At 42.3% G+C, this 24,306-nt stretch overlaps 1 protein-coding gene across 1 annotated transcript in view; it reads left to right on the top strand.

Annotated features, from left to right (window-relative positions):
• Window positions 1-24,306, top strand: part of LOC144798005 (polycystin-1-like protein 2) — a 365,276-nt gene that overhangs the window by 289,217 nt on the left and 51,753 nt on the right. Inside the window, exons 15-16 of the mRNA XM_078668796.1 lie at window positions 16,942-17,141; window positions 18,016-18,269. Of these exons, the coding sequence (XP_078524922.1) occupies window positions 16,942-17,141; window positions 18,016-18,269 (454 nt within the window). The remainder of the gene's footprint in view (window positions 1-16,941; window positions 17,142-18,015; window positions 18,270-24,306) is intronic.

Genomic DNA, 24,306 nt, shown 5'->3' on the forward strand with positions numbered 1-24,306 from the left:
CCTTGCTGTTGTACCTCGCATTAACAAAACCACCATGGGGGGCAGATCCTTCTCCTACCTGGCAGCTAAAACCTGGAACTCACTCCCCACTCACCTTCGCCTCACTCAAAACCACCCAGCATTCAGAAAGCAACTTAAAACTTGGATTTTCGACCAATAATTCCCCACCCTTCTTCAAGTGCCTTGAGACCCTCTGGGTATGTAGCGCGCTATATAAATTTTCTGACTTGACTTGACTTGAATCCCACATAGATATCGATTGTGATGCTTTATCTAACATGTATAGAAGATACAGGCTAAGATTTTCACAGTTTAGAATCAAGCCTAAAAGAAACCAGAAATTTGATAGGTCACATTTTTCACTTACTTGCTCAAACGAGCTAAGTTCTCTAATCGAGTGTTGTGACTTGTAACCAGTTACTTGATTTATGTATGGGTTTATGCAATCTGAATATTTCTGCAAAAGAAATAAATTTACACATGTAAATATTCACATTTGGAGTGATAGATTAAGCTGTTTTTTGTTATGGAGATAGAATTTACCTTATTACTTCCATTCAAATGCTCAGCAATCTCTGATTGTTAGCTTCTAAAGATGCCGTGGCACACGCAATTCATGTAATTCAAATCTGCCAAACAAAGGAAATGATGCATTTGATATAATATAATATGCTACCTGTAAATCGTTTTATGTCTAGAGTATTTACATAAGAACGGACAAGCTAATAATCCGTGTATTTAAAATGTCGGCTTGCGGTTATTTCATTTGCTGTCAGGTACAATGATAGACCTGTACTGCGCATAGACTAGCTTTTGAAGCCAAGCACTTGTTAGCTAAATAGAACATTTGCTTGCCAATGCACTGCTTAGAAATTACGTAAAAGTTAATCGTCGAAGCCAGGCAAATGTAAGCCAGACTGAAAGTTTGTTTGCCGGGGGACTGTTAAACAATTTAGCTGACCTCCTAATAGAGCTGCTTACCATGAGTGAAGTGTTCCTCAACCAACGGGGATTCAATCGCTTCTGGTGGGTAAACGGAAGAAATGGCGTGTGACGCGTTATTTATGGCTACGTCATCATAAGGAGGCTCTAGTTTGCCGGCCATCTTTGAATGGTGTAAAACAATCACAGAATGCGATTCAAAACTTATGTATAGACTTCATAGACATGATTATCGTGTAGTGTAAAAAATCTTTTGAGCCCTCAACGCGTTAACATCATTAACCCAAAACCACCCCTGTCGGGGAAGCCCGGCATAAAGTACTATTTGGCGGCCCTTTATAACTAGTTATTTGACTGGTTATAGAACGTTATTATTTGGAGAACAAAACGACTACCGTTAGGCATACAGTAAATGTCTCAAGAGTCAGGTTCTTTATGTTTTAGGATTCTCATATTAAATTTAGACGTAAAAGCTGGGCTATATGCTCAGGTATAATTACACACTTAGGATGTTTACCAAAAAGAGTAAAGGAAGAATGAACATCATAACTGTCACAGTAGAGTGCTCACAATCTTACATCATAGATCCAGAATTATATGGTATTACCAACATCTTTATATTTGTTTCCGATCATAATAGATCTATATATCACATATGGTAGCTTATACATCAAATATCCAAAAATCAAAGCATATAGGCAGTATGGCTTAGTTGTACATAACAGTATCATATACCTCAATGTTATAGCTACAGATACAGTTTGAGTAATCAAAAGATGAAGATATTTAAAGATGCCTTTATATCATACATGCTAAGGTTTGCCATTCAGTAAAATAATTGAGACCCCTTTTAACACTGTCGATGGTATCAATCCAGCGATTTTCTTTTAGTGTCAATAGTCTATCAACGTTTTTCTGTCTAATGGTTGGTTTAACTATTTCTAGGACCCACCATTCCATCTCTTTATCTGTATGTTTTCGTTGACTGTAATGGTCAACAAGGGGCGCATTCTCAACTTTACAACGGATTCTTGATTGGTGTTGCAAAATTCTTTGCTTTACCATTTGGGTCGTTTTTCCTATATAAGTAAGACCACAAGGGCACCTAATGCAGTAAACCACATTGGTGGTTCTACAGTTGGAAAAATGTTTTATTGTTGTAACCTTGCCGTTTAGTTCGAAGTCTTTGATGTTACTAGTTGAGGCACACGCGATACAGCTGTTACACTTGAAATGCCCTTTGACAGGTACAAGCTGTCTCATGTTGTCTATCGTGTCAACTACTGGTGCTTCATGGGCATGTACCAGTCGGTCACGTATGTTTGAACCGCGTTTAAATGCAAACAGTGGTTTTTCATGGAGTTCAGGAAGAGCTTTCAGTAAGGACCAGTGTTTGCTAACAATCTTCTTTACTTGATTGGTTACCGTGCCGAATGTTGTTGACACAGACCAGAGGTTTATGATCAGATTTTTGTTTTGTCTCCAACAAAGCTTCTCTGTTGTTATAACAAGCTCTTTTGAGCGAATGTTTGAGTAGTTTATTGGGATATCCTCTGACTTTTAGCTTGTCTGTCTGAATTTTGGCTTCCCTAAAGTAGTCCAAACTTTTCGTGCAGTTTCTTCGTAAACGAAGAAACTGCCCAAAAGGCAGACCATCCCTAAGGGCCTTGGGATGATGACTATTGCATTTCATTAGTGTGTTTTTAGCTGTAGGCTTGGTAAAGAGAGTGGAGTAAAGGGTGTTGTCTTCTCCTACTTTAATTGTTATATCTAGAAAGTTCATTTCTTTGTTGTTGCTTTCTAATGTGAACTTAAGATTAGGATGTATGCTGTTTATCCAACTGTGAAATTTAGCCAAGAGTTCCTTATTCCCCCTCCAGATCAAGAACACGTCATCGATATATCTCAGCCAACATGAAATGTTGGCTGAGAAGGGATTGAGTGGATGGTGAAAGTACTTGTGTTCAAAATTGGCAACATAGATGTTGGCTATGTCGGTGGCATAAATTGCCCCCATTGCAACTCCTCTCAGTTGCTGATAAAAGTTTTCTCATAGAGGAAGAAGTTTTCACAGAGAGAGATTTTGATACACTCTATGATGAACTCCGTTGGTACACTGTGTGGTCATATACGGGCATCGAGAAGTTCCCCAATTATCATCAGTACTTCATTTTGGGGAATATTGGTATAAAGACTTTCGATGTCCATTGATACCATAATCTCACTGTTTGGATCAAAATCATGATTTTCAAGTTTATAAATGACCATAGTTGTATCCCTGATGTATGTATCTGATTCGACTGCAAATGGTCGTATAAAGTAATCTGAATATTGCGCTAAGGGTTTCAGAATCGAATTACACCCTGACACTATAGGTCTCCCGGGGGGTGTCAAGGCATGTTTATGAACCTTTGGGAGGATGTAGATGGCAGGCACTGTGGGTGATGTATTAATAAGGAATGCAGCTTCCTTTTCGCAGAGCCAGACACCCTCAAGCCCTCTCGAGCTTAACATTGCAATTTCTTTCTCCAGTCTAGCTGTAGGATTGACTGTTAGTTCTTTGTAATTTGTTTCAATTGTCAGTTGTTTTAGCATTTCAGAGTTATAGGCTGCGCGGTCCCATAAAACTATGCCTCCACCCTTGTCGGCTGGCTTAATTACAGTGTCAGATAATGATTGAAGATCTTTCAAAGCCATTTGTTCATTCTTTGAGAGATTATTTCTCACAAAGGGTGATGTCTTAAATACATTTTCAACGTAGATAATTACCGCGTTTTCAAAGGTTAGGATCTCTTTCGCCACCTTGTTGTTAGGTGGAAAAAATGTAGATGGTTGATGGAGACCTGTGAGATTTCGTTGTTGTTATACGGTAGGTGGAATTTCAGCAAAAAAGTTCTTCAGTCTAACCAATCTAAAGAATTTGAACAACTCTAATTTTGTATGAAACCGACTATTCCTGTTGGTTGGAATAAAGGAAAGACCGGCTGTTAGGACTGAAGTTTCAGCTTCAGTTAGATTATGATTGGAGAGATTAAAGATTGGAATCACTGTATCATCTTTTACCACTCGTAATATCGATTCCGGGTTTGTCTCTGGCCCGGAGTATATTGATTTAGGTACCATCCTCGTCTGGCACCTCGTGACTTCCGAGGAGGTCCCGACCCTCTCCTGTCCGACCCTAAAAAAGAAGATTGTCTAGAAGTGGACGGTTGTTGGTCGTAATTAGGTCTATATGGACCAACAGATGTTTGCTCACTATCTGTATCTGATCCTGTCTCAGAGAATGTTGTTCTTTTTTGTTGGTATTCGTTAGGACCGGAATTTGTACCTTGATTTTGATAGTAATCCTTATGTAGATAAGGGTAGGTTTTTTCTTTATTGTATCTACGTATGTCCTTGTGCAGTTTATCTGTCTTTTTATGAGAGTTAAACTCTTCAAAATCTTTAATGGTCAGAGCACTTTATCTAAAAGGGCCTTTGAATTAGTGATGTTACTGTCAGTATTGATCTTATTCTCAAGGGTTTCTATCTCTTTCAAGAGGAGCTTCATTAATCTGAAAACGGTTTCAATACTGAGCACCATCCAGTTGCGAGAGCACTTGTTTGCTGCAAAGCTGAACCCGATCTTAAACTCCTCGTCGTCGATGAAGATAATTGGGATGTTACTTATCTGCAGGCCACTAGGAATTATATTTGCATTTAAGCAATCTGTTAGAAATTTGGCGTGCAGTTCAGTTCTAATTAATTTTTTCTTGAGCCGTTCAAGCTGAATCAAATCAGACTCAAAAGGTAGATGAACTGAAGTACCTTTATTTCCTAGTAATGAGGGACCAGATTCTATCTTTAAAACATATTCATCTGAATATGAAAGAGTCTCAGCATCAGACATTGATCTTTTTACGTCTAAGCAGAGAATTTGAGTTGTACTCAATTTAATATTACTAGCTAACCACTGGTAAGACAGTGGCCCACAGCAGACAATGTCTGCACTTGAACAATGCTCAATAAGGTGGGTAACCCAATATACCCTTGCGAGCTCGGGCAAAGTATGTAGCGTAGAGAGTACCAGCAAGGGAATTTATTTTGAAGAGAGTTTTCAGAAATCAGATTGTATTTAATACAAAAGCATTAATCTCATTATACCCTATTTGGGGCTGTGTATCTTTTTTTATAAAGACAAAGTCTGAACAATTCAAATGTAAATGAAAATAGCAACACAGAAATCTTTATGAAAAATAATTGTATATATAAAAATCAATTAGAAGAAATTCATAGGGTACAAATTTTATTGTGAAAATAAATCAGAGAGTATCAAATGTTTAAAGGAATAGATCAATCGACCTCTCAAACATCTGAAAGTCCAATCAAGATGAATAACAAATGATTCCTATTCTATTAATAGTGAAAATCAAGAGCGTTTTTGATCAACAACGTAGAAATGGACTTTGGCAGTCGACGTTTCGGTCTTATGTTAATAAATCCCAAGACCTTCTTCAGCACAATATGTATTTTGTAGCGATAACCCCCTAGAAAGACATAATGTAATCCATTACAGTCATATCTTTGTTATCCCAGTGAATCTTTTAACATACTAACTTATTTAACCCGTGTGCAACATATATCAAATGTAAACAGAATTGATAAAATCATCTTGCATATGTTATTTTTAACAGACTCTAATTTTACAGCCCGACTACATTGGCTCAAATAAATCGTGTTCGAAGACCTTTTTCGGTTATTTACAAGAATATACATTTATCAACAATTCTAGACATATCTAGACATCAAATGCATCGAATTCTAGCTGTAACTTGCATCGAAGACACTCAATGAGATGAGTTCATTTGATCAAAGAAAGAGTTATCTATATACAATTTTTGTTCGAAGTATTAGTGTTAACATTTGACATTATTAAGAAATATTTTCGTTCCATTGGTGTCTCAAATTTATATTGTGGACTTGTAATTCTTTTATGGCCACTAGGACGACTTTCGTTATATCTTATGGCACTTTGGAGTTTATCCCACATAGATATCGATTGTGATGCTTTATCTCACATGTATAGAAGATACAGGCTAAGATTTTCACAGTTTAGAATCAAGCCTAAAAGAAACCAGAAATTTGATAGGTCACATTTTTCACTTACTTGCTCAAACGAGCTAAGTTCTCTAATCGAGTGTTGTGACTTGTAACCAGTTACTTGATTTATGTATGGGTTTATGCAATCTGAATATTTCTGCAAAAGAACTAAATTTACATATGTAAATATTCACATTTGGAGTGATAGATTAAGCTGTTTTTTTGTTATGGAGATGGAATTTACCTTATTACTTCAATTCAAATGCTCAGCAATCTCTGATTGTTAGCTTCTAAAGATGCCATGGCACACGCAATTCATGTAATTCAAATCTGCCAAACAAAGGAAATGATGCATTTGATATAACATAATATGCTATCTGTAAATCGTTTTATGTCTAGAGTATTTACATAAGAACGGACAAGCTAATAATCTGTGTATTTAAAATGTCGGCTTGCGGTTATTTCATTTGCTGTCAGGTACAATGATAGACCGGTACTGCGCATAGACTAGCTTTTGAAGCCAAGCACTTGTTAGCTAAATAGAACATTTGCTTGCCAACGCACTGCTTAGAAATTACGTAAAAGTTAATCGTCGAAGCCAGGCAAGTGTAAGCCAGACCGAACTTTTTTTGCCGGGGGACTGTTAAACAATTTAGCTGACCTCCTAATAGAGCTGCTTACCATGAGTGAAGTGTTCCTCAACCAGCGGGGATTCAATCGCGTCTGGTGGGTAAACGGAAGAAATGGCGTGTGACGCGTTATTTATGGCTACGTCATCATAAGGAGGCTCTAGTGTGTCGGCCATCTTTGAATGGTGTAAAACAATCACAGAATGCGATTCGAAACTTATGTATAGACTTCATAGACATGATTATCGTGTAGTGTAAAAAATCTTTTGAGCCCTCAACGCGTTAACATCATTAACCCAAAACCACCCCTGTCGGGGAAGCCAGGCATAAAGTACTATTTGGCGGCCCTTTATAACTAGTTATTTGACTGGTTATAGAACTTTATTATTTGGAGAACAAAACGACTACCGTTAGGCATACAGTAAATGTCTCAAGAGTCAGGTTCTTTATGTTTTAGGATTCTCATATTAAATTTAGACGTAAAAGCTGGGCTATTTGCTCAGGTATAATTACAAACTTAGGATGTTTACCAAAAAGAGTAAAGGAAGAATGAACATCATAACTGTCACAGTAGAGTGCTCACAATCTTACATCACAGATCCAGAATTATATGGTATTACCAACATCTTTATATTTGTTTCCGATCATAATAGATCTATATATCACATATGGTAGCTTATACATCAAATATCCAAAAATCAAAGCATATAGGCAGTATGGCTTAGTTGTACATAACAGTATCATATACCTCGATGTTATAGCTACAGATACAGTTTGAGTAATCAAAAGATGAAGATATTTAAAGACCCACGGAACCAACCAAGGTGAGGAGATAGGGACCCCATGGAGAGCGTGTGCAGTGTAGGAACACGACCGCGTGCTCCGTACAACTATACGTGTAAATCGCGGTTGGATTTTTTAAGATTAAGGACCCTTCCCAGTGGACCCTGCAGAAACCCCGTGGAAGACAGAAAGTTGGAGAGCCACCCCAGTACCCACATTACCTACACCAGGGGAGCCAAGTGCATAGGTGTAAAGTGGTGTTGGAAACCGCAGTTGAACCCAATGGAGGACTTCAGGAAAGTGCCACTACTGAAGAAGGAAAAAGTGTCTGGTGGAATCCAAAGGTGGATTTTAGATGAGAGGTACCTGCAAGCAGAGGGGACAGAGTCTATGTCACTCAGGAGTGACCAGGAGTTCTGGAAGACGAATGCCCACTAATGTCGGGAGTTGTAGGAGAGTTGACGAGGAACTTGACTCTGTAGCTGTGAGGACCAGGCGACGCTGAGGAAGACCAAGAGCCATGCACAAGTTGTCCCACGTCGGATGTCGAGTGCTGAGGGGTCGGTGTCTGGTGGGAGCCCCAATAAACTTTGGCAAATGCAACCAACGCAGAACTCGAAGGAGGTGCAAGGTCCAGGGGACTCATCACAAGCAGGGAAGTCAGGGCAGACCCTGAGCAATCAGGGGCCCAACAGAAACAAAGGTGACCCTCAAATGGACCCACAGGCCGGAGGCACTGGAGTCGCCAGAGGACCTCAATCAGCTCACCAAAAGATGCAGGCCAGGATGCAAAACAATGCAGTGTGGCCGAAGATCCTGGTCACTGGAGATGCTCAAGCCTGGGGATACTTGGAGCCCGAAGATCTTCTTGGAAGGAAGCCAACACACTTTTGCAACTGCAAGTTAACGCTGTGCACAGGGGTTCGGTTATTGCAGCCCCCACAAGGGATACTGGCCTCAAACTTAGTAAGAGTACAGGACAGGCCTCAAGAGCTGCGGACAACCACCACCTGTGTTGAAGAATCTTACGGAGTCCTGAGGAGCTCAGGATCAGCAGACCGGTTGACTTAGTTGCGGTGCCTGTGAATACAGGGAAGTGACTTCTTCACTTCAAGGGAGATTTCTTCAGGTGTCTTTGATGACCACAGGCCTTGGAAGGTTCCTGTATGGTGCACAGGCCCAGATGATGCAGCAGCCTGAAGGGAGACGCAGTCGAGCCGAAACGAAGTCCAGCAAAGTCTAGAGTGCCCAGACGGTAGAAGAAGAAGTGGTGTCTGACCTGAATTTTGTCCCACAACGAATCTAGGGACCCACCCACAGTTAAGCCCTTAAGTACCCTAAGGAAAGGGTTGGTACGATTCAGGGGACTCTCCCAGGGAAGGATCTGAACGGGAGGAGGTTACTCCCATGTCCTTTGTCCAGTTTTGTGCCAGTTATCGGGAGCCAACAGCTCCCAGAGCTTTGAACTGGACTATGCATGGGGACATTAAAAGTGCCCCTCATGCAGACTTGGTGGCACTGGCAAGTGCACCCACCCTGCCCAAATACACTAAATCCTGCCTGGGAGGTGGTCACACCTCCCTTTGACAGGATGGCTATTGTTCTGCCTTCCCCTGCTTGAGCTTGGCTCAACAGCAGCAGGGCAGAATCGTGTCTCTGGTCGGCAGCATATGGCCATGTCTGAACTGGGGTGGCAGAGTGGGCTACAGAACGGTGATGGATTAAACCCAGATCTGTTGACTGGGTGTGAGTGTTTGATTGGTTCAGATGCTCCGTCCATCACCACCCCCTTTTGTACCTCTTTGTTTGCCATAAGTTGGCAGGGTATGCTCAGACGTTGAGTCCCTTGCTCACTTTGCCACTGGATTCAAGCAAGCCCGGCTGAAGACGGCTGTAATGCCTGAAACCGGTCCTAGGAAGCTTGATTCCAGTCCAGGGAAGGCATGGCTTGGCAGTTCGGGCTGGACTGTTCCCATGAGGCACAGGGTCAGGCTGATTTGCATATGGCCATGTCTGAACTGGGGTGGCAGAGTGGGCTAAAGAACGGTGATGGATTAAACCCAGATCTGTTGACTGGGTGTGAGTGTTTGATTGGTTCAGATGCTCCGTCCATCACCACCCCCTTTTGTACCGCTTTGTTCGCCATAAGTTGGCAGGGTATGCTCAGACGTTGAGTCCCTTGCTCACTTTGCCACTGGATTCAAGCAAGCCTGGCTGAAGACGGCTGAAATGCCCGAATCCGGTCCTAGGAAGCTTGATTCCAGTCCAGGGAAGGCATGGCTTGGCAGTTCGGGCTGGACTGTTCCCATTAGGCACAGGGTCAGGCTGATTTGCATATGGCCATGTCGGAACTGGGGTGGCGGAGTGGGCTAAAGAACGGTGATGGATTAAACCCAGATCTGTTGACTGGGTGTGAGTGTTTGATTGGTTCAGATGCTCCGTCCATCACCACCCCCTTTTGTACCGCTTTGTTCGCCATAAGTTGGCAGGGTATGCTCAGACGTTGAGTCCCTTGCTCACTTTGCCACTGGATTCAAGCAAGCCTGGCTGAAGACGGCTGAAATCCCAGAAACCGGTACTAGGAAGCTTGATTCCAGTCCAGGGAACCCATGGCTTGGTAGTTCGGGCTGGACTGTTCCCATGAGGCACAGGGTCAGGCTGATTTGCATATGGCCATGTCTGAACTGGGGTGGCAGAGTGGGCTAAAGAACAGTGATGGATTAAACCCAGATCTGTTGACTGGGTGTGAGGGTTTGATTGGTTCAGATGCTCCGTCCATCACCACCCCCTTTTGTACCGCTTTGTTCGCCATAAGTTGGCAGGGTATGCTCAGACGTTGAGTCCCTTGCTCACTTTTCTACTGGATTCAAGCAAGCCTGGCTGAAGACGGCTGAAATGCCAGAAACCGGTCGTAAGAAGCTTTATTCCAGTCCAGGGAAGGCATGGCTTGGCAGTTCGGGCTGGACTGTTCCCATGAGGCACAGGGTCAGGCTGATTTGCATATGGCCATGTCTGAACTGGGGTGGCAGAGTGGGCTAAAGAACGGTGATGGATTAAACCCAGATCTGTTGACTGGGTGTGATTGTTTGATTGGTTCAGATGGTCCGTCCATCACCACCCCCTTTTGTACCGCTTTGTTCTCCATAAGTTGGCAGGGTATGCTCAGATGTTGAGTCCCTTGCTCACTTTGCCACTGGATTCAATCAAGCCTGGCTGAAGACGGCTGAAATGCCAGAAACCGGTCCTAGGAAGCTTGATTCCAGTCCAGGGAAGGCATGGCTTGGCAGTTCGGGCTGGACTGTTCCCATGAGGCACAGGGTCAGGCTGATTTGCATATGGCCATGTCTGAACTGGGGTGGCAGAGTGGGCTAAAGAACGGTGATGGATTAAACCCAGATCTGTTGACTGGGTGTGAGTGTTTGATTAGTTGAGATGCTCCGTCCATCACCACCCCCTTTTGTACCGCTTTCTTCGCGATAAGTTGGCAGGGTATGCTCAGACGTTGAGTCCCTTGCTCACTTTGCCACTGGATTCAATCAAGCCTGGCTGAAGACGGCTGATATGCCAGAAAACGGTCCTAGGAAGCTTGATTCCAGTCCAGGGAAGGCATGGGATTGGCAGTTCGGGCTGGACTGTTCCCATGAGGCACAGGGTCAGGCTGATTTGCATATGGCCATGTCTGAACTGGGGTGGCAGAGTGGGCTAAAGAACGGTGATGGATTAAACCCAGATCTGTTGACTGGGTGTGAGTGTTTGACTGGTTCAGATGCTCCGTCCATCACCATCCCATTTTGTACCGCTTTGTTCGCCATAAGTTGGCAGGGTATGCTCAGACGTTGAGTCCCTTGCTCACTTTACCACTGGATTCAAGCAAGCCTGGCTGAAGATGGCTGAAATGCCAGAAACCGTTCCTAGGAAGCTTGATTCCAGTCCAGGGAAGGCATGGCTTGGCAGTTCGGGCTGGACTGTTCCCATGAGGCACAGGGTCAGGCCGATTTGCATATGGCCATGTCTGAACTGGGGTGGCAGAGTGGGCTAAAGAACGGTGATGGATTAAACACAGATCTGTTGACTGGGTGTGAGTGTTTGATTGGTTCAGATGCTCCGTCCATCACCACCCCCTTTTGTAGAGCTTGGCTCAACAGCAGCAGGGCAGAATCGTGTCTCTGGTCGGCAGCAACCATTTTGTGCGGTCTGGAAGGCTGGTATCGGGACCACTGAGAGCCTAACTGAGGGTTCTTCCAGTGCTTGGACTCATACCTCCCACACAGTTTACGGTGTGGGGGTATGATTCCAACATGTTTGATAGCAAACTTGATGGGATTTGTTGCAGCTAGTTTCGAGATGGTCATCGCGTAATTACGCAGTGCCCCTCTATATAGTATATGGCTGCTTCACTTACAACCTGGGAGAATAGACTCTGTATGCTGTAGAGGAGTCCTGCTCATGTAGAGGCACCCTCACACTTAGAACCAAGCACCCTGCCTTCAGAAATGATAAGGCCTGCTATAGGGGTGACTTATAGGTTTTCAGTGCAGTAACCCTAGATATCGGAAACCTATATCTTTAGTAAGTGGTGCTAGCACCAGCTTACACAGGCTGCAATGTCAGGCCTGTAGTTCCATTTTTGAATGATCTCCCATAGGTGGCATAATGCATGCTTCAGCCCATGGGCACCTCTGGGGTACCTATGCCCTGGGTATATTAGTACCATATACTAGGGACTGATAAGGGGACCCCAGTATCCAATCTGGGATGTACCTAAGTACTGAACATAACAATTTAAGGGAGAGAGCAGATAGACTGGGATCCTGATTAGGAGGATCCCAGTCAGACTAGTCAATAACAGCCTAGCACCAGGCAAAAAGGGGGGCGGGGGGGTAACCATAAAAGCAGATCTTACTTTCCTACACTGGGCCCAAGTCATTCTCATCACACCGGATTGACAGAGAAGGGTATGTTATGTGTAAAATACCTGCACTTCTCCACGTCGCCCGCTCCACCTGCCATTCAGGCTGGCTGTATCTTCTGTCCCAGTTGGGTGTAATAGTTCTTCACTCCAATCTCGTAGACCTCCACTGACATGCACTGGCGTAACGAAAAGTGAGGGGGCCTCCCTGCATGGTACTTAGAGGGGCCCCCTCCGGGCTCAATCAGGAGTATTGCTGTGCAATCTGTTTTACAGGTGAGGAATCTGCAGGTTGAAGTATACATCAGAAGAAAAAGTTACTTACCTGTGGAAACAATCTTTCTGGTGGATACCGAGAGATTTCTCACTGACTCACCCACCACCCCATTTGATTGAATTTCGACACACCAATTAGTAAGATTCCCCATATGCATCCTTTTGGTACTGTGACATTTTTACTGTTGTCATTCTACCCTCTCACCTCGAGAGCTTGGAAAAAAAACTGAAGTTAACTGACGTCGATACACCAGTGTGGTCGCTATATGGGCTTGATAGCGTCATCTAACATCACTTCCACTGCCGACGGAATCCAGCGCCCTCTACTAGTGACCTCAAAAGTGTTGAAGTGTCCGGATCCAGTCTGACACCTGAGATTGTTCTACAGGTGAGGAACCTGTAGGTAGGCAGTGTCCAACGGAAAAATCGTTACCACAAGTAAGTCACTTTTTAAAATCTACATACATTTCACAAGATGGATAATACAAGACAAAGATAAATGTCTCTAACACAACAGGTGGAGTGTCACATTTTAGTTCTGTGCTTTGAGACAGCTTTAGTTCTATGGAAAGACTAATGTTTTCCAAACACATCCTATATAGTATACAGACGTAAGGGGTAAGGAGGCTTTTGTTCAGCAGGGTTCATCCATTGGTTTGTTGAACTGTCATTCACATTTTGCTTCCAACCACCAGCCACCACAGCATACAGAATTGGGTAGTTGGACAGCCCACTTTACTTACTGGCTTCCTTCACTTAAATGGATGCTCAAAGCTTGTGTGCATTGTCCGTATCCGTTTAATAATATTCCCTTTCTCTCTAGGGATAAAGCTCTTTCAAAGTGTGTCTTTAAAATTGTAATTTTGTATGTAAACTTAAAAAAATTCTATATATATTCCTTGCTCTTCCTGTGCTCACTTAGATAATTGAATTCCCATCTCTTTTTCAAGATTGCGGTTAAAACATGTATTTGTGATATTCTAGCTGCCTGTAATTGGAGTGCTTGTTTGAGTGATGTTTTCTTCTTGTCGCCTTCACAAAAAATAATAGTAAATATTAGTAAAATTATGGCACAATGAAAAGGCTTTAAAAAAAAAAATGCATCACTGATAAAACAGCCACTTCAAAAAATGTATTGTAACTTTCAAAAATTTTATTTGCAAGTATATGATGGCCACATTTAAGATGCGGTTTATTTTCTTTTTCTTTTTGTGGCATATGCTTAAATGTTAAAACTAAATTAACCTGCAACAACAAAAAGGCCTAACCTGTTGGCTTTGCCTGGGCTTGTTATCACATGGTATGAAACTGCCCCCACATTGTTAGGTGTTATAAGGATGTATATAACAGAGTGAAAAGATCAATAAAAATTAAGTCACAGCTCGTTCCCAAGGCATGTTTGTTGGGTATCAGACATTTCAAATGAAGGTTATCATTGAAAGGTAGGCTCTGTTATTGGTTTTGATGAGCTTGACAAGGAACTGGCATTAGGTGGATGCATGGTAAGCCTTCTTCGATAGATAAGATGGCTGAAAGATTATAATACATGGTTCTCAGTGGAAGAAACAAGGATGTAGGAAGACAATTACTATAAACTAATTGATGATTTGGATGTATGGAAGGCCTCTTCAAAGGGTTCACTATTCCCCAAAAATGATACCCACTGTGAAAACTGTATTTTCCTAAATGTATATGACTATTACAGATTAACAACTCAAACAATTCAGAACGGTTTCTTGTTGTAATAGTTCACGCGAGCATGTTGTATAAAGATGTGTAAAATGTTTGTCGCCACAGGACGAGTTCATACACAAGCAGTCCTGTCCAAATCGCTAATGTCATCGTATCCGTCCATTGGGGTAGAATTGCGGAGAATGTCAACGCATACTCCGTTGTGTACATTTGATACATTAAATTATATGATAAAATACGACTAAGAGGTTCTGGGCTTAATCTTCTGGGTTGTATGTGCCTTGGCATGGCCTGGAAAATTGCAGATTTTTACAAAAGGCATACACCAGCCAAATCACACCATATTTCAATAGTCGAGAAGTACAGTCACAGAATCCTGCCACCCAGCGTACAGACATTAATAAAGCAAAAATATATTGGAAACAATCAAATCCCCCCCCCGTAATTAGACCACTCCCCCTACCCACTTCCCCTAAATTCTGCGGTATTTCTTGGGGCAACCACGTGCCGCGTACATAACTTTCTCCTGTGCGGTGCACCAGTCCACTCCAATTCGCCTGCGCCCCACGGTTGGGGGGGTCAGGACACTTCCAGGAGGCTGCAATGTCCCTTTTGGCTACAACCATGGCCGTAGTGAGGAACAGTATTTCATTGCGCTACCCGTCTAGCCCGTCAGTGATGCCCAGAATCGTGAGCTTAGGGTCGTGTGGAACCCCCCCACTCCAGCACCTCAGAGAGTTCTTCCTTAATGCCCTTCCAGAATCCCGCCAGGAGGGGACAGGTCCAAACCATGTGGAGGAAGTCAGCGGGATCGTGGCCACACCTGGTACAGGCTGAGGACGGACTAGGCCGCGCGCGATGAAGGCATACAGGGGTGAGATATGTGGCATGTAAATAGTAGAGCTGCACTAAGCGCAGCCTAGCAGAGGTGGTGACCATTCTAGGGACCATAAGGGCATCCCACCAGTCCTCTTCTTCCAAGGAGCCCACCCAGCCCTCCCATTGTGTCCGTAGTCGGTCCAGGGAAGTTGGGGTGTTGTTAATCAGTGTGGGGTAAATGCGGGAAATGCCACCCTTCCCCAGGTCCCCAAACATAATCTGTGCTTCAGGCGGGCTATGATCTGGCAGTCCGTGCCCGTTGCAAGGTGTGAGTGGAGGGCATGCAGCAGCTGGAGATAGCGAAAGAATTGTGAATGATACAACGAGTACCTGGTGTGAAGGTCTTCAAAGGAGCGCATATGATCTCCCACCCAAACGTCCCTAAGCTGTGTGATACCTATAAGGTCCCAGGCCCCGAAGCCCGACCACCTCCTTGAGCCAGGTCCCGCGCCACAGGGGTGTACATTGGGTCAATGCGTGCGTCCAGTTGGTGTGCCGCAGTGCAGCCCGCCAAGCCAGTAATACAGAAGCGTCACCTCCGGAAGGTGGGATGGAATCGGGGTCCCATAGAGAAAGGATTGTGTCCTTTCGAGGCCCAGCTCCCCAAGCTTGAGCCTATAGGCCGGGTCAGACCACCCCCCATTGAACCAGTCATGAATGGAGAGGAGTCGTGTGGCCAAGTAGTATAGATAAAGGTGAGTCATCCCCAGACCCCTGTCAAATGATGGGATCCTGCAAGTGCTGAGCGCTAATCTGGCCCTACCCTTCCCCCATAAGAACTTGGTGGTTAAGCCGTCAAGTTCACGAAACCAGGCCCTGGGAAAACACATGAGGGTATTCTGTAGCATGTAAAGGAAGCGGGAAGCACCATCATTTTAAAGAGGGCCACCCTCCCCATGGGGTTGAGGGGGAGCGACTGCCACCGCTGTAGATCAAGCCTTGGCCCGCTTTACTAGTAGAGTGACATTGAGGGCCCAGCTAAGCTCAGGCAGCAGGGTCACCCAGAAAATTGCAGATTTAAACTGTGACTCTTGGACATGGGGCAATGGTTAATCAGTCTTTAGTGCTCTCCTTTGGGCATCTTTTGTGCTATCACAGGCCACTGGTGTGGGTGCACATGCTGAGCTGCACACGTTTCTGTACTTTTCAGTATTACTTGTTGGGTCTCTGTATATATAGTTTTTAACTATACAAGAAAGTCAGAAGGCCATAATGCAAGCTGGAGCTGGTTTAGTGAGACTCTAGATAGAGAAGAACTTAGCGGTGGTTAACAGGCGAATAGGATTGAGTGAGCATGGCATGTCAAAAACTAATCTAGGGTTTGAGTTTGAAGATTGTGTATGTGTGGAGAGTTAGCTGTGAAAGGGACGGCGAGGATTGAATGGGAATCGGGCATAGTATGTGTTGTTTGTTACTCTGAGATTTTGTTAAGTGTTGTGTATTAATTGTTTATTCTTACACTGGGCACACAACTATATTTCTTACTGTAGGACCATTGGCTATAATTTAATAAACAAATTAGGACTGGACTTCTCTACTTGCTGACAAGTGAATCCAGTCAGGTTGTTTTTAATTACCAAAGAGTAAGCAGTGAAACCCCATTGAAATGTATTCTTTTACACAATTGTTCACACATGTTTAATGTGGATATCATGAATACCTGACTAGATGTACCCATGCAGTGTGTCAGCAAACCATGTGCAATGATCCCACTGAAAGGAATGCGCACTAACTTTCAATATTATCCCTCAGAAATATATTCATGAGCAAGACTAAGAAAGGTCTTCAGGATGAAAACATCTGGATCTCCATTATCAGCCATCCAACTCGGAGCTCTTTCACGAGAGTGCAGCGTGTCTCTTGCTGCATGTGCCTACTACTCTGCACCGTGGTGATCAATCTCATGTTCTGGGAACTTCCGCAGGCTTCATATCCAGTCATCATCAGTATCGGTAAGAAATCTGTGTGCATTGGGCACTTTCAATGTTACTATTTTCACCACTGACCTTGCTTTATCTCCCATCCTAGTTATAGTACAACTTAATCAGCTTAATACAAAGATGATGTGGACTTTAAGCCAAAAAGGCAGCATAAGGCAGTTAGTTTGTCTACCACATTCATCTTGTGCAATGCTTATCCTTCGCCAAGGTTTGTATGTGCTAGCTTATGTTTGTAAGACTCAAGATAAAATCTAGTATGGTAAACATAGTATTTGACTCCTCATGGCAAGTTTGCATGTATCTCTATCTCATTTTTCTCTGGCCATCTCAATCACTATTCGTATTATTTCTCATTACATTCTAAACCCATCCTAATGGGCTGACATATGATAGCACTTCAAATATTTTTCTCTGTTCTCAGCTCTTCTTTGAATTGATTCCATCTTGCAGACTGTTGGCAAGACAACAGCACAATCCTCAGCATATGTATTGAGCTCTACCCTGTAAACTGATGTATCTGTTCAGGTGTCACTGCGTCCCATTAAAGGAGATGTGCATTACGTCTGCTCCTTCTTATAACAGTCATTAATTGTGAGGTCACCCTCACCTCATAATTAATGACTGGGACGAGGATGCGTGGGACTAAGAGTAACAAAGATTTCCGGGAAGTAATCAGGATTTCCTTTAGTACTGAAATGGGAGCACCACATAATTATTTTTTCTCTTAGTCCATGCCCATTATTGTCAATATCAGTGAAATAGAAATGAGTGGTTTTTTTTAAAAAAGAGGTGTTCTTTTCTGATTTCACTCATCATTTGACTTCTTTGTGCTACAATTTCCCTTCCTCTTCCCTCACATTCACTGTATGTTTTTTTTTTCTTTTAGGCAGTTTCACCCTTACCTGGAAGGACATCATGATTGGGTTTGAAAGTGCCCTTATGATGTTTCCAGTTAACATCCTTATAATTTACATCTTCCGCAACACTAACCCAAAACCTACGAAATCCCAACAACAATCTGGGCGCAATCAGAAAAAAACAAAATTCTTCTGGAAGAAGTTGGGCGACACCAACTTAAAGGAGCCATATTGCAGACCAAGCCAGATTACCTCCGCTGACAGTTTGAGCATAATTATACAGGTAAGCACTGAATTGTTAGATCTTTATCTTTATTAAACACATTAATATGTATGTGTTACCTTTTGATCCTGAACAAGGAACACAAATAATAACATATAAGAAGAGAACTTCGAGGACCATCAAAATTGGTTAACGACCTGACTAATTTGACAAAAAAGATGTCCCATGGACTTAAGGGACAAACCATAAAACCAATTGAGCAGCAAATGCTAATTGTACTACAGACAAAAAGAAACACCACCTTATTCTTGTAGAGAGAACATTTACCGAGCAGACCACATGAGACAAGACTTGACATGACGGCAGGGATCATGCGCATAGTACATCTAAGGACGCGCATATGGACAGCAACGATAATTACCTCTGCACAACAGGCTTATACAATCAGACTGTTTAGGGTGTCTACCTTCGAACTTGTTGAAGCAACTGCTATTGTACAAATGCCTTGGGAAGGCCCCAGGCTTGCATGCCGTTACGGGACGAAACACTTGTAGGCTGTCTTTCTTTCTGATGACTGTCTGTCCTATAATGCGAAGAATTAAGGAATAAATCACTCCTTTCCACCACCAAATCTCCGACATTCAGTTCTTATCCTTTAATGTATATGATCAATTTGTTTAAATTTGCTTTTGTACTCAAAAAAGAAAATGTTACTTACTAGTAGACATCTGTTTGTGGCATGTAGTGGTGTAGATCCACATGCTGTGCATACTCCTGTCATCTAGTGCGGGGCCTGGATGGGTGCAGGTTGTTTTTCTTTAAAGAACTCTTTTGAGTCATGAAGTTCGGTGAATCCTCCTATTCTCGCTGGTAATGTGCATGGGCATCGACTCTATTGATAGACTATTTTCCCCATTAGACAGGTGAGGATGAAATGCGAAGCAATGTATAGAGACATTTCAATGCAAAAGAGGAAAGTAATACAGAAAAGGCTAAAAACTGCAACGGCCACAGGTGTCCGGGAAGGATGGTGGGCGCTTGTGAATCTATAGCTCTACATGCCACAAACAGATGTCTACTGGATAAGTAACAGTTTTCATACAAGGCTAGTGTGGCTGTAAATACACTTGCTGTGCAAAACTGTAAAGCAGTCCTCCAAAATCGGTGGCTAACCAGTGGGTGTTGCAGCAGTTTGGAAAAGTGTCCGGAGTACTGCCTTGCCAGTGTTGGCTTGTTGGTGGGCTAGGACATCCACACAATTTTGTTTTTTAAACGTGTTTGGAGTGGACCAGGTAGCTGTTTTGCAGATGTCAGATAATGGAACATTCCCCAGGAAGGCCATGGTGGCTCCTTTTTTGTGAGTCGAGTGGGCTCTGTAGGGGACAGGTAAGGTTCTCTTGGTTTTTGCATAGCAGGTTTGGATGCATTTGACTATCCACCTGACAATGCCTGATTTGGAGATGGCCTTCCCTTTGTGGGGTTGGAGAAAGCAACAAATAGTTGCTGAGTCTTTCTGAAGGGTTTTATCCCTTCTATATAATACATAAGGTCTCATTTGACGTCCAGAATGTGAAGGGTCCTTTCTGCTACTGAGGCTGGTTGAGGAAAGAATGAAGGGAGTTACTCCAGTATTAGAACTTTCAGAGATTTACATGCTTGAATCATTCCCCAACACAACAATAGGGCAACCCAATATTCCCCAAGGAACTGGGTATATTCAATAACACGGCATAAATGTTCCTTAAGGAATCCTTTCACGTTTTTTGGGATTTCCAATTTGTCACATCAGTGAACACAATTCCATCAGACTCAAGAAATGTTTATCAAAACCAAATATTTTTATCATAGAATTAATCTGGATACATATAGACATATCTTTATAGCATAGCATAGCCATAAATCCATCTATCGAATCATGTATGGCAACTCAATGTCTACTGCTTCATAGTTTCTGGCATATGCAGTAGTTTCTGACACTTTTTATACACAGGTATATGGACAACGTTAACAATTTGCCATATATACATTACTTATCAGTATACATACAATTCAAACGGATGTATAACGGTACGACGCGGGCTTTTACCACGCTTACCGTTACAACGCGTGTTTTACAACGCAAGTCGTTACCACGACTTGCGCTGTAGGGTGCGGACTTAGGAATAGTTTAATTTACTATTCCAACACCAGTCCCCGTGGATAGTAGGGAAGGTGTTGGAATAGTAAATTAACTATTCCTTGTCCTGGAGCGCCCTCCAGCGCAAGTCGTGGTTACGACTTGCGTTGTAAGAGACGCGTCGTAAAGGTAGCGCGGGGTAACATCTGCGTTTTAAAGGATGTTCCCCAATTCAAACACATTGATTAGTAATGGTATACAATAAAAAAGTGTCATAGCGTTGACGTTTCAGTCTCACAAAATGTTATTCTTCGAGACCATCATCAGGAAATGTGTTGCACCATGAATCTAGCATAAAACAACATATAGATAATCAGAAACATATTTACAAAAATCCCTTGAGTACATAAATGTGTATTGTCTGCCCTCACCAAACCAGGTAATCCAAAGTGTACATTACACCACCACTAAACAACTACACCTCTAATCAAATGTACTACCATGTGTGTAATACGTATGTAACACCTCTACACCTAAAGTCCAATTACACCACTAGTGCAGCGTATTATATAATTGTGACATGCACAAACAACATAAATATGTATGTAAACCTAGGTACTCACACGGACGACAGGTAATTAAAACCTCAACCGTCGTGTCCTAAAAAGTAACCACAACCAACCATGAACAACTTAGTTTATCACAAGGAACCAACATTGAACAACAAATATGTTGGTCCTTCTATCTTACCTTCTGCCTCTTTACTGCATATATGTGATAGGTCTACAAACAAAATATAAATATAAGCTCATAAATTCCAAAGGTTTCTGGTATTCTAAGTATATCCAAACATGTTATGTCAGCACATACTAAACAAATCAAAACTATACTCACACCAAGATTGCGCTATACTCTGCCCGTATATTATCTGCAGAGGAGACAAAATATAATGCGCTGCTATGAACACGATGTTGAATCGTCATAGCGACCCAAATCCTCTCTACATCGTATTGTCATTTATCTTACTTATGGAACGTTGTCTAAATCCGTCCCTCTCTCACTCGCTCGCCAAACCAGTCGAGTGCTTCCGTTGTCTCTCTAACTCTCTGTGGCCCTTTCCGGATCATGTGATCGGGCCTCACGTAACGTGTCAGCCATCTTATAACCAAATGTAATGCCTGTCCTTCCATATAAAGCAGCAGCCAGTCGGGCAATATGTTCCACAAGCCTCATAACCGCCTAATATTGATTAAATTAAAAGGCAGTGAAAGCTTATCAAGAACTCAAGTTGTGCAGGATGACATATCCATCTCTATCTGTGTAACTATGATGGTCATAAATTATGGTATATCCCATAATGGGAGTCTCACAGTTTCCCTAAATAGTCATATAACTCTGTATTGGAAATCGGAAATCAGAAATCACTCAGTTGTTACAATAACCTTCAATCTCACTGAGAATAAGACTGCCAAAAACTTTCTTTGACAAAAAATTCATGCTGGAAACTTATCATATATCAGAGGTCAAAATCAAGTTACCGGAGGGTGGCCAGCGTTTGCCATTCCACAAACGAATTCAATCCCTTTTCTACAATTTTTGCTGCCCAAATCCACCTGTTCTCCTTTTGTGTGAGCAAACGATCCACATTATGTCTTCTTGAATTCTTAACAGTTTTCAAAACAAACCATTTCATGTCACCCGGGGAATGATGCGTTCCTAAATAGTGTTCCACCAATGGTGCAGTCTCAACTTTGCAACGTATACGAGACTGGTGTTGCAAAATTATTTTTTTAACTTCCTGTGTGGTCTTACCTGTATAGTACAGGGAGCAGGGACATTGTATACAGTAAATAACATTTTTCATTAAACAGTTTGAATGTTCTCGCAGTACCCAGTTTTTTCCATTTAAAACACAGGACTTTACAACTGATGTTGTTTGACAGGCCACACAAGAACCACACAAATAGTGACCAACAATAGGCGTTAATCCCCACATATTTTGTATTGTGTTAGCAACTGGTTCCTTATATGCTTTTACAAGATGATCCCTCAGATTCCGTGAACTTTTGAAATCGAACTGAGGTGACTTAGGCTGAGGTTCAATTCTCTGTATGAGGTGCTAGTTCTTGGTCACTATCTTTTTGATCATATTCGATTCTGATCCAAAAGTGGTTACACATGTGATCGAATCGCACACATTCTCTTGCTGAACTTTGGGTTGTAACAGGGTCTGTCGATCATAGTACCAGGCCCGTTTCATCGAGCGTTTCACAAGTCTGTATGGATAATTTCTCATTGACAATTTTGTTTGTAAGATCTTAGCTTCTTTAAAATAATCCTCCCTTCTGGTACAGTTTCGTTTAATATGTAAAAACTGTCCAAAAGGGAGATTATCACGCAAATTGCGTGGGTGGTGGCTTGTGTATTTAAAGAGCCTATTCCTCGCTGTAGGTTTGGTAAAAAGACTTGTCGAGAGTTTACCTTCATCATTCCAGATTCTTAAATCCAACAAATTGGAGGTTGTTATCCTGCTCATTTAACCATACATGAAATTCCTGTAATCGTGAGACAGATCCTTCCCAGATTAAACAAACGTCATCAATATATCGTAGCTACTCTCTTATGCAACTATTAAAGGGGTTGTTGTTGTAAATTGCTTTCTCTTCGAACGAGGCTACAAACAAATTTGCTACATCCGGAGCAAAAATTGCTCCCATGGCCACACCTTTTATTTGGCCATAGAAATCCCCCTCGAAGATAAAGTAATTATCCTCCAGTGCAATCTTCGCACATTTAACAATAAAGTCTGTTGGAACCTGATGAAGACAAGGTCTTTTATCTAAAACTCCTCTGATGACGTTTAGGGCTTCTGATTGTGGTATGCTTGTGTACAAGCTTTCTATGTCTGTCGTAACGAGGACATTCGTTTTTTTGTCAAATGATTTTCCTTCTAAATAATTGATCACACTTGTACTGTCTCTAGTGTAGGATTTTGTAAGGGCCACATCAGGTTTTATGAAAAAGTCCACATATTCAGCCAGTGGTTGTAAAATAGATTGGCACCCCGCAACTATTGGTCTACCGGGGGGGTTTTTTGTTGTCCTTATGGATTTTAGGTAGCGTATAAAACGCCGTAATCGAGAAGTCTTTTTTATTTAGGTAATCAAATTCTTTTTGGCTTAACCACAGGCCATCCAATCCTGAACTGGTAAGACTTAAAATACTTGTTCTAATCTTATCAGTTGTCGTCATGATGGGAGTCCCCGGTACATTAAAATAGTAGTAGTAGTAGTAGTAGTAGTAGTAGTAGTACACTGATAGGTGTACAATAGAAAAGGCCTAGTTTATTAACCTATCATAGTCATTATTAAAAAAGAAACTAAAGTTTTGCCTTAACCATTCATCATGAATCACCCTCTAGAACACTCCTGAAAGAAGCTCAGTAACTCAGATTTTCTACGGCACGTTGTGCTAGGGAGTATCCTCTGAACTCTGCTCAGCTTTTCACATATAAGAAGATTTCTGGACTTCATCCTGCAGGGAAGTGACTTTATTTGTTTTATATTCTCAAACAGATATATATTCTACTATTTATATCTGTTGTTTGGCCACTATATCTGACTGACCTATGTTAAACAAGGCCAAAAAGGCTCACTTTAGAGAGTGTGCCACCTGTTTAAAGAAGAGGCTATATGTGGAAGACCCTCATAAAGAGTACATCTATTGTTTAAATCCATCCCATAAGGCATAAGACTGCAGAATTTGTTGCACCTCATTAAACAAGACTCTCCGAGACCGTGAAGGATGGCTTCTCATTTGGCTCCAGCAGATAAAACTCAGGTCTGATCCTGTGTCAGACTCGGAGAGGGAGCTGTCTACCTCCTAAATATTTTCCCTCAAAAGGGAAAGGGATTTTGCTCATTCTGATAAGGAACTCCATGCTAAGTGTGCTAAAAGGTCCTCTCAGGATGTTTCCACAGA

This window comes from Lissotriton helveticus, chromosome 12, assembly GCF_964261635.1.
Source record: "Lissotriton helveticus chromosome 12, aLisHel1.1, whole genome shotgun sequence".
In the NCBI taxonomy this organism is placed as follows: domain Eukaryota; kingdom Metazoa; phylum Chordata; class Amphibia; order Caudata; family Salamandridae; genus Lissotriton; species Lissotriton helveticus.